This window comes from Montipora foliosa, chromosome 12, assembly GCF_036669935.1.
Source record: "Montipora foliosa isolate CH-2021 chromosome 12, ASM3666993v2, whole genome shotgun sequence".
Lineage (NCBI taxonomy): Eukaryota > Metazoa > Cnidaria > Anthozoa > Scleractinia > Acroporidae > Montipora > Montipora foliosa.
This window is the reverse complement of record NC_090880.1, coordinates 9,925,838-9,935,939: the sequence shown is the minus strand read 5'-3', so window position 1 is coordinate 9,935,939 and position 10,102 is coordinate 9,925,838. Positions and strand designations below refer to the sequence as shown.

The 10,102-nt window shown below is 39.3% G+C and overlaps 1 protein-coding gene across 1 annotated transcript; it reads right to left on the bottom strand.

Moving 5' to 3' along the window:
• Positions 1–791: 791 nt before the first annotated feature.
• On the bottom strand, positions 792–8,634 carry LOC137979361 (kelch-like protein 28). Its single transcript, XM_068826600.1, has 5 exons — positions 7,241–8,634; positions 5,681–6,170; positions 4,585–4,752; positions 2,209–2,508; positions 792–1,594 (listed from the first exon to the last, which is right to left on the bottom strand). Exons 1-5 carry the CDS (start codon positions 7,733–7,735, stop codon positions 1,332–1,334), a joined length of 1,716 nt encoding a protein of 571 aa, XP_068682701.1. The 5' UTR covers positions 7,736–8,634; the 3' UTR covers positions 792–1,331.
• Positions 8,635–10,102: the final 1,468 nt, after the last annotated feature.

Here is a 10,102-nt window from a genome sequence, read left to right as displayed (position 1 = left end):
CCATGTAATATTCTATTTATTATATAAACACCATTGGAATACTAAATCACTTCACTAAAGACATTGAAAGGTGCAATTTCCATATGTAACCATTGCAAAAGCGATCTTTTCACGTGTGAAAATAACATGTTATCTTCACGTGAGATATAATTTTTTCGCGCGAAAGCTCACTTGGTATTTCATTGGTGTTTATAGATAATAATTACCGGTAAATGATCTTACAGGGGTTATCAGTCACATGCCCCTCAACAACTTTTTGCCATTTTTTGAAACTAAGTTTTGGTAGACGTCAATCATATGTTTCCACGACAATAGTCCTGTTCACTTGATGGCAGTCAAATTCGTAATGGCAACATTTGATTGATATCCACCCAAAAATGAAAATAAGTCACTGAAGGGTGCATGTGACTGGTAACCATTGTAAAGGCAAACTTGCATCTGTCATGGGCATAAGTGAAAACTTGTAGACATGTTTACAGTGTATATCTTGCATGAAAATATGAAACACCCACAAACTATGTTTCATTGATGATACCATGTGCAGACATATTGGCAGTGTGGTGCAACAGAAATTTCCACACCTGACCGTGTAAAGGCTGAGAAAGGGTATGTTTATTCAAACAAATGGAGGAATTCAAACCGATGTTACTAACCAGGTACACAGGTTTGATAAAATGTTACCGGTACTACAATACTGTTGTGTTTGGTCCACCAAAGCAATGTTTCAAACACAACTCTTCCTGTTACAACATTCAAGTCATCATCTCGGAACAGTTCAATCAACTGAGGAGGAGGTAAAAGAAAGAACTCTTCATGTTTGATGACACTTGCAGAAACAGTTTTTAAAAAGCATTTTAACAAAGATGATAGAGAGAAGACAGTAAAGATTACATGGGAGTACTACAAGCTCATGTATGCAAAAAAAGAAAAGAAAAGAAGGAACAGTCATTCTATAATTATGTAAAAAATCTTCAAACGTATAAAGGAAGCCAGGCCCTTGAATTTTGAATTTACTTCCTGATTTTAATGATTTCAACCGTTTTCTCAAGTCTAAAATAACTTTTCAAAACATTTAAGAAGAAAGAAAAATTTTGCAACCATAAAAATACATGTATATCCATTTTTAGGGTGCAATTACTACATTCCAATCAAAAATAAATTATTGAGGTCTGGGAAACTTAAGCAGGCCCTTAAATACCTTCGGGCACACTGTACCTCAAGAGCATGTTGAAACACTGGATCTTCTTTCCATGAGGTGATTTCAGAGCTCGACCACTACAATTTTGTCACTTTTCTGAGAAATCCCATTAGTAAAAATTTGAAGCAGTTAACTATAATGTTGCTATACCAAAACTACACCTGCTGGAACACATACTCTTGACATTGTGCCATGTCTTTGTATGGGGATCATAACATTGTACAAGGCTCAGATACCCTGATCCATCATGTCCCCCAACAGCATACAGAAGTCCATTCAGCACTGCAACACTGAGACCTGTTCGAGGGTGACTCATGGGTGCGACCATAGTCCACTCACTAGAAACTGGGTCAAATCGCTCAACACTTCGTAAATGAGAAACACCATTGTGACCACCTAATAAGAACAGGATAATTAGTTGTATACAAAAGTAGCAAATTATAAAATGAATGACCTCTGCAAGGTGTTGTGTCAAATGAATTAAGATTACCGGTAAGTTTTTGGTCTCTCTGGATTCTCTCTCTATGTAATTGCAATAGCAAGGCACAAATGGCAGAGATCCTGGGTTTAATTTGTGACAATTTCTCATCTTGATGTCATTTTTTATGCAGCTATTCAAAGGAACTCTTAGTACAAAAAAACACTATTAAGCTTTAAAAAAAATGAGAGCACTGAGCGATCCTCACACTAAGCTAGACAATTTAAGAAAATTTTAATGTGAAGCCACACATATGGTTGGGAGCAGGTCAATTTGTTGGGCTCCTTTGTTCGACGAACAAAATGAAATGAATGTATATATTTTGAAGTGCAGGTTATGGGCGAACGAGAGAACTGAGTGATCCTTGCACTAAAGTGGATAATTATGGCAATTGTCGAATCCAGTCGCAGGTGTCTAAGTATACATGTATATTATTATTGTTTAAATTGTCCAGCTAAGTGTAAAGATCACTCAGTTCTCTCAATTGTCTATGACCTGCACTTCAAAATATACATTCACTATTACAGCTTACCGACCACATACAGACAGCCATTCAAAACCCCACCACCAAAGTTAATTCTGAATGTACTCATTGCAGGCATCATTTCCCAGGAATTTGTTGAAGGATCATAACGCTCAACAGTTCTCAAATAAGATGGTCCATAGCCTCCCAAAGCATAAAGATATCCATCACACACGGCTGTTGCAAAGCAACTTCGACTGTAATGCATTGGTGCCACGTGATTCCATTGATTGGTCTGACTGTTGTAACGTTCCACAGTGTTCAGGTAAGAGTTACCATCATAACCTCCCAGAGAATATAAGAATCCCTCTAATAAAAAACAATGTACATGGGTCAATAGATGGCAACATTAATACTATGGGGTACATGTAAGTATTTACCATTAAGCTCAAACCAAGTATTGACAATAATAATTATACTTTAAAAACAATGTACATGGGTCAATAACAACGACAACAAGCACCTTCATGTATTTGTACCGATATAATAACATGGCATCTGACAGGATGCGGCAATGCGGATCTGCATAATTCCCTAAAATCCACATCCTCCGCATAATTATGACATTTTCCACATAAAACAGAAAAATTGCCTGATATTAGTGATGCAGCCGCTTATCATCCTCACAAACATAAAAGTCATAGAATGACTATTTTGATTTACCCTTCTTTTTCTGAACATTGAAGGAAACACACCATTTTGTTTGCAAGATGAAAGTTCATAAGCAGTTTCCACGCATTTTTCGGCAATGAGCCTGGACAAAAGTTAAACCGCTTTCATAACATACCCTAGCCTTGAAATTCTTAAAAAAAGATACAACAACATATGAAAAGTTAGCCGCAAGTTATAGTCGCAAATTAAATTGCATCATTTGTAAAAATAGGGACAATAATTGCGATAAAGTTGTACAAAACAAAATAGGAGCCTGCAATATGTATGTGTAAAAGACTATTGAAAATGTTGAATGATGGTGGTTACAATTTTGCTCCATATCTCCAACTTGAAACAAAATTCATGTCGAGACAAAAAAATTATTGCTTCATTTATTTTAGCAAAAGTTTTGGCAAAATGCCAATTGCTAAGCCTTTCTTTTATTTTAACAGTTAAGGCTGGTCAAAAATTGGTGACTCCTCGAGATATCTTTATAATCAAAAGGGAAAAAATTCAGTCAGAAATGTGACTGTATCGGTCGCAATTTCGAGTCCTGATTTACTAAAGGCATGTAAATACTTTTCGCATCCTATCAGAAGCCCACTAATAATAATAATTAATTTTTAGAAAATGAGAGCAAAAGATTATAGATTTAGTACAAGCTGCCTGGAATAACCATAAGGGCTAAAAAGACCAGGTAGCCTATGTTTCCTAAAATATTACATAATTGATAAAAGATAGTCTTAAAGGTTGGTACACGAAATAATATTATAGCTATGAATAATTATCTGTGATTAAATACAGACAAAATTAAAATACAGACAAATAAAACAGACAGGCAGTTGAAACACACAACAAACACACATAGTTACATTGACTAAGCTTTTAATATTATGACATTCAACACATGTTCAACAGCAGAAGAATCACTCAAAAAAGCTACAGAGGTTTGCCATGATTCTGTAAATAGATTAGGGTGCAGGGATGGCACAGTGGTGAGAGCACTCGCCTTCCACCAATGTGGCTCGCGTTTGATTCCCAGACTGGGCGTCATATTTGGGTTGAGTTTGTTGGTTCTCTGTGCTGCATTGAGAGGTTTTCTCCTGGTATTCTGGTTTCTCTTCTTCACAAAAACCAACATTTGACTTGATTTGCTTTCACTGTTAATGTCAGTTTACAGTGTCCCCAATTATTGCTCCAGCGCTAGAACGACTAGACACTATTTTAAAATAAAGTTCCTTTCCTTTCCTTTCCTTAGTAAAACTGCATTGACCATGAATATAATGTGAAGCTTAAACTGGGCTGTTACAGAACCTTCCTAAAACAATATTAAGTGAAGTTATGATTCATTTCATATATAATTTCATTTTGTTAAAACAATATTATTATTGTAAGTTTTAGCCCTTGTGGTTGGCCCTCTACTGATGAGCTGAGTGAGGAGATTGAAAACCATGGGTTTTCTGACTAAAGTAAAATGGTTTTCAGTTTTTCAAGCAAATCAATCACAATTATTTTGTGCTGATGCAGAGCCTCCAACAAAAAAAATCAAAATCATATTGATGACAAAAACATAATACACAGACTGTGTACATCTGGCTAGAACCAGTTGTAAATACTATCCAACATAAAGCTGAGTATTCTAATTTCACAAGAACTAGCAAAATAATAATAAATTATTATCTGAAAAGTTAGCATATTTTGGCTCTTAACACAACCATAGAGACTGATTCTTACCTAATGGCTGTACTGTGTGGTTGCTGCGACACTGATTCATAGGCGTAACTCTGTCCCATTGACCAGTCTCAGGGTCAAAGCATTCACTCCCATTATCACAATACCTGAAAGGTGCACCACTGTGCACTCCAACTCCACAAACTAGACCCCCAACTGCATAAAGTTTACCTACATGTACAAGAAAACACATTTATCATTTGAACTAAATGCACATCTCAAACAAAAGAAATGTTCCATGCCATTAAAACTATTCTGAAATATTCAGTCAGAAAGAATTTTTTTCCCAAAGTGATTGCACAGGTAAAGTGTATGGTAGTTTAATGTCCCCTAAACCGGCCTAAGCCGCCCACACTTAGTAGTTTACTCGGTCTAACACCAGATGATTTTACTCGTCAATGGGGAACCCCCAGGAGTTATGGGTTAATAGCTAATAAAATAATAATAATTATAACAATAAAATAACATTAATAATGCTAATTTCTTTAGAGGAAGAAAAAACATAGTAGCATTAGGCCATTTAAGAAATGTGTGGACAGCTCAAAAGGTAATAACACCTCTGGTCAGTAATTGGTCAGTTACTCAGAAGGCTGTTACTATTTTGAATCACACCAAAAGTCTCTCAGTTAATGTGGCAATTAAGGTCCATTCATATACTATACCCTCTTTAAAACTTTCCTTTCTAAAACAGCCACTTATAGATTTTACTCTGTCGAAGGCCAGACAATTTCACTTGTCAATGGGGGAACCCCTTAGGGGCAAAATGATTAACTGTGGTGGTCTTTCTCTTGGAAAAACAACCTTGAGCTGTTATTATAAGTAGGTTTTGTTTACTGAACCAGCACACAGTTATCACCAAAGCCATTTTTATGGATGAGGTTGCATCAGCCCTGAATTAGAAGAATCAACTTCTTTTTGGAGAGCTATTTTTCAATAGTATTTAAGCACAAAAACTCAGGACAATACAGTGTTTAATGCATGCATGTAGCCATGTATCAGAGCTTTCAGTTCCCACACATACAATGCTCATTCAAGGGCATCCTTTATTTGAAAGGCCCTTTTTCAAGTCAATTCTTGCCTATTTATAAATATCATTTACCATCTAAGACCGCGGCTCCAAATTCGAATCTCCTAAGGTTCATGCTTGATACCTCAATCCACTTGTCTCTTTCTGGTTCATAGTATTCCACACTGCTTAGAGTTGCAAACAGGCCATTTTTGCCTCCAAGAGCAAAAATACTTTTGGGAGCACGTCGAGGGCACACTGCTTTCTCACACTTTCCTTTCATAAGTCTGTATTTAAGTGCTTCGCAAACTAAACTTTGACTGGTCTTATCGGCGCGAATAAGTTCATTTGTTTCATAGTTAAGTGAGAGAAAGCGCACAGTAAGCAACTGAAGGCGTACGTAAATAAGCAGTTTTCCAAGTAGCGAAATTCGCTCCGAGAGCTTATGCTTGGTCCACGAAAGCAATGCTTCAAACACAACTCTTTCTGATACAACATTCAAGTCATCATCTCGGAGCAGCTGAATCAACCGAGGAGGAGGTAAAAGAAAGAACTCTTCATGTTTGATCACAGGTGACCCAGGCTCACTGTGTGCGTCACGTAGGTATTAAAATATGGACAACATATGAGGCGAAGTTTAGGTCTGAAAATTTGCTAAAAAATGGTAATAAAAATCGATAAAACTTATCATGTGGTGAGCTGTTGTTGTCTTTAATACGTACACGAAGTTTCGGGGAAAATGGTCCCCGTTCACCTTCCTTCATAATATAGTGACAAGGTAGGAGACGGAAGCCAGCGTCGGGACTCCGATCGACCCAAAACAAGCACGATTTTTTCCGCGAAAATCAAATCCAGTCGCTAAATAAACACGCCAGGTTCGTGGAATAGGAATTTCTCTAAACCATGAATCCACTAAAACATCTCCAGGTAGCAACGCGGAGCCACCAGACTCCGTAAAACTTGTAAGTTAACCTGCTAAAATGGCGGCCAGAAAGCGTGGTACTCACGAAGTGCCCAATTCAAAATGGCACTGAACTCTGGACGCCTCGTGACGAGTATAATAAGTCTCCCTCGAGGGAGGGGAGTCCCAAAAAATTGCTCAGTGAGTTTTGTTTTTAGGAATTTGGGACTCCCCTCCCTCCCGAACTTATTATACTCGTCACCAGGCGTCCAGAGTTCAGTGCCATTTTGAATTGGGCACTTCGTGAGTACCACGCTTTCTGGCCGCCATTTTAGCAGGTTAACTTACAAGTTTTACGGAGTCTGGTGGCTCTACGTTGCTACCTGGAGATGCTTCAGTGGATTCATGGTTTAGAGAAATTCCTATTCCACGAACCTGGCGTGTTTATTTAGCGACTGGATTTGATTTTCGCGGAAAAAATCGTGCTTGTTTTGGGTCGATCGGAGTCCCGACGCTGGCTTCCGTCTCCTACCTTCTCACTATATTATGAAGGAACGTGAACGGGGACCATTTTCCCCGAAACTTCGTGTACGTATTAAAGACAACAACAGCTCACCACATGATAAGTTTTATTGATTTTTATTACCATTTTCTAGCAAATTTTCAGACCTAAACTTCGCCTCATATGTTGTCCATATTTTAATACCTACGTGACGCACACAGTGAGCCTGGGTTACCTGTGGTTTGATCACCTCCTGAAAGTGATCTTGAATATATCTGCACGATTTCTTCAGCAAGGAGTGACAACAATAGGCTTCCGCGAATTTGTTTATCCCCAAACAATTGCTCGGATGGAGTTGTTGAATTAGAAAATGACAGCAGATTTCCTTGACTCTGCTTAACTGAAGCATGTTGGCAGCTGGAAGTAAGAATTGGACGTTTTCTTGGGTTACGTGAGCTTTTCCTGTGTATGCGAACTCGACCAGGACGTGAAGGGCGTTTTCGTCAACCTCTTTCAAATGTATAACCTGCTTTTGGCTCTCCAGAAGTTTTCCAGTAAACATGGCATTGAAGTATGGGCTGCAAGCTGACAGTACAACCCGATGAGCTGAGACCCTGTTGTCTCCAGCGCACAGTTCAACATCGCAGAGTTCGCGCCTCTGTCGAAGTTGATTTAACCCTTTGAGCAACTGGTCCGAATGGACGATTTCTACGGTTCCTGGGTTTGAGTCTGTTTCGTTAACCATCCTACGTCTTACTCTCCCAAATACTTCCAAATGAAACGGACGACCGTTCAATGCCAACCAAAACAGCCAAGAAAACCCGTTGAGCCCGATACAAGTTCAACTCCTTTCAGCGGTTGCCTTTACACAGCATTCTCAACACCTTTCAATGAAAACAAACAGAGATGACAGACTGCAGGATTAGTGCTGTTATTTTTTGCAACAAAATTGATACTTTTGCAGGTATATCATTAATTTAAATGAGTAATCGCATGATTTTTCTCGTGCGATTTGGAAAAAATTGAGCGGTTTTCAATTGAGTGTCGTAACAATTGGCCAAAGTACTTAAGCCGCTGTTACACGTTGAAACTTTTAGCTGAAACTTATGTGCAACGGTCCTGCAAAAAAAGTTTCAGCAGGCGTTGCACCGTGTAACATAAAAGGTCGAAAATCGTTCGGAAACGTTGAAACTGGTCAAAATGTTGTTTACATGGCTTTAGCCGGTTTCTGATTGGCTTACGCAGCGTCGTGGCAAGAGCGAAGGAGACGGTCAGACCAGTTTCACAAAGCGGTGTTACACGGTGAAACTCTCGTTTTTGTCGCCACTGCGATCGTTCCGACCGTTGCAGAAGTAGAAAGCGGTTCTACTTTTCGTGAAACTTGTCTCGCAACAGAAGTTCAAAAAGTTCACGAAACCGACCATGTTGCATCCATGTTGCACGGTGCAACGCCCGCTGAAACATGTTTCGCAATGCCGTTGCACACCATTCTCGTTCCCAGAGCTGCGATCCTCTTGGCCAGCGCCTCGGATCGAGAGCTCTGGCGAGCTCTGGCAAGCTGTGGCAGGTTCCAATCCGTTCTCGCCACTGATTGGTCAGATGGGAACACAATAAAAATGATAACCGGAAGAAATCGGAAGAGAATGGCCGAATAGCCTGAAATGTCAGTCGTCTCCCGCCCTCAGCCTTCCCCGGGCGAGGGAAGGCTGAGGGCGGGAGACGACTGACATTTCAGGCTAATGGCCGCAGGGATTCCATTTTCTGTTTGCCGTAAGAGATATATTATTAGTAACAACCATCCTTTGGATTTACTTGGTGAAAAGACAATTAGGGAAGGAATCGTACGGGATTGAGAAGAGTTTTCTGGTTTGAAAATTTCTGTCGACGATGGTTTATTACCATCGCGAATATGTAGATCTTGCTACGTTACGGTCACGACATTTCAGGAGTTTATAAAGACGGTAGTTCATTCGAAAGATCAGCAAGAGTCGGTTATCCGATCTAAAAGAAGGAAGTCTGTGCAGCAGAGCCCGTCCTTCACCAGGTGTGGGACGCGAGAAAAAAAGGAACAAGGTCAGCTGGTTATATGTTACGCAGGATTTTTGATTAAGCTCGATCGATTCATGTGTTTACAGTGTAATTGTTGTTCATGTGTTTAACAACGCAAAGCCTTGACTCCTTTTGAATATGTCCGTGGTGAGGAAGAAAAGATTAAGCCAACAACTAACCCGGTTATCGCGTACTTTTTTGTTACATTCTCTTATTGCAATAATGAAATTTGTAAGTATATTTTCTTTGTGTAACATTACATTAAAGTTGGAACTTGATTCCTTCCATGTCCAGTTTGCATTAGTTATAAGATAATCATACAACTAAGGTTGATACAAAAGGCTTCAGTTGAGAGCAACCCCTGATGAAAAGGGACTACAGCCCCTGATGAAAAATGGGGATAAAGGGAGGAGGGGGGCTATCCAAAAAATGGATACATTCCTGTCAAGTTCAATCTCAAGTGATCTTGACAACCTGCATCTTCTGGATAGTTTCTTATCCAGAGGAGAGCTTGAAGGATCCTCCTGCTGGTACACAGCTACTGAAAAACAACTTTTGGGTTCTCATTTTCAGAGGATTATTATGGCCACAGTAAATTGGGTACCTGTTGGTTAACTTTCACATCGCTGTTTTGGGCTAGTATATAATTTATTAAACTGCATGGTAAATTGTAGGGTCAGAAGAGCTTAGCCAATAACCTATTCTTCGACAGGCGTCAACACTTGGGCTCACGCATGAGGGACCCCGTTACATGCTAAATTGTTTCCATGTTACATTGATTGCATACAGTGTCACGGTTAACAGGAAAATTTGGTTTTATCAAATATTTTGATAAAGGTGGAATTACCACCATGAATGATTTGGAAAGCTGACGTTTCGAGTGTTAGCCCTTCGTCAGAGCGAATGTTTAGTCAGCTAAAAAGAGATCAACATAATTCAGACTGTCCCTGTTTGCACCATAAAAAAGAAGCCCCACATGCATTTTGGACTACTTTTGCCAGATGCACCCAACAGGCAAAGGCTTGGTTGAATCTGCTTCAATGGCCATTGCTTAATAGAAAAC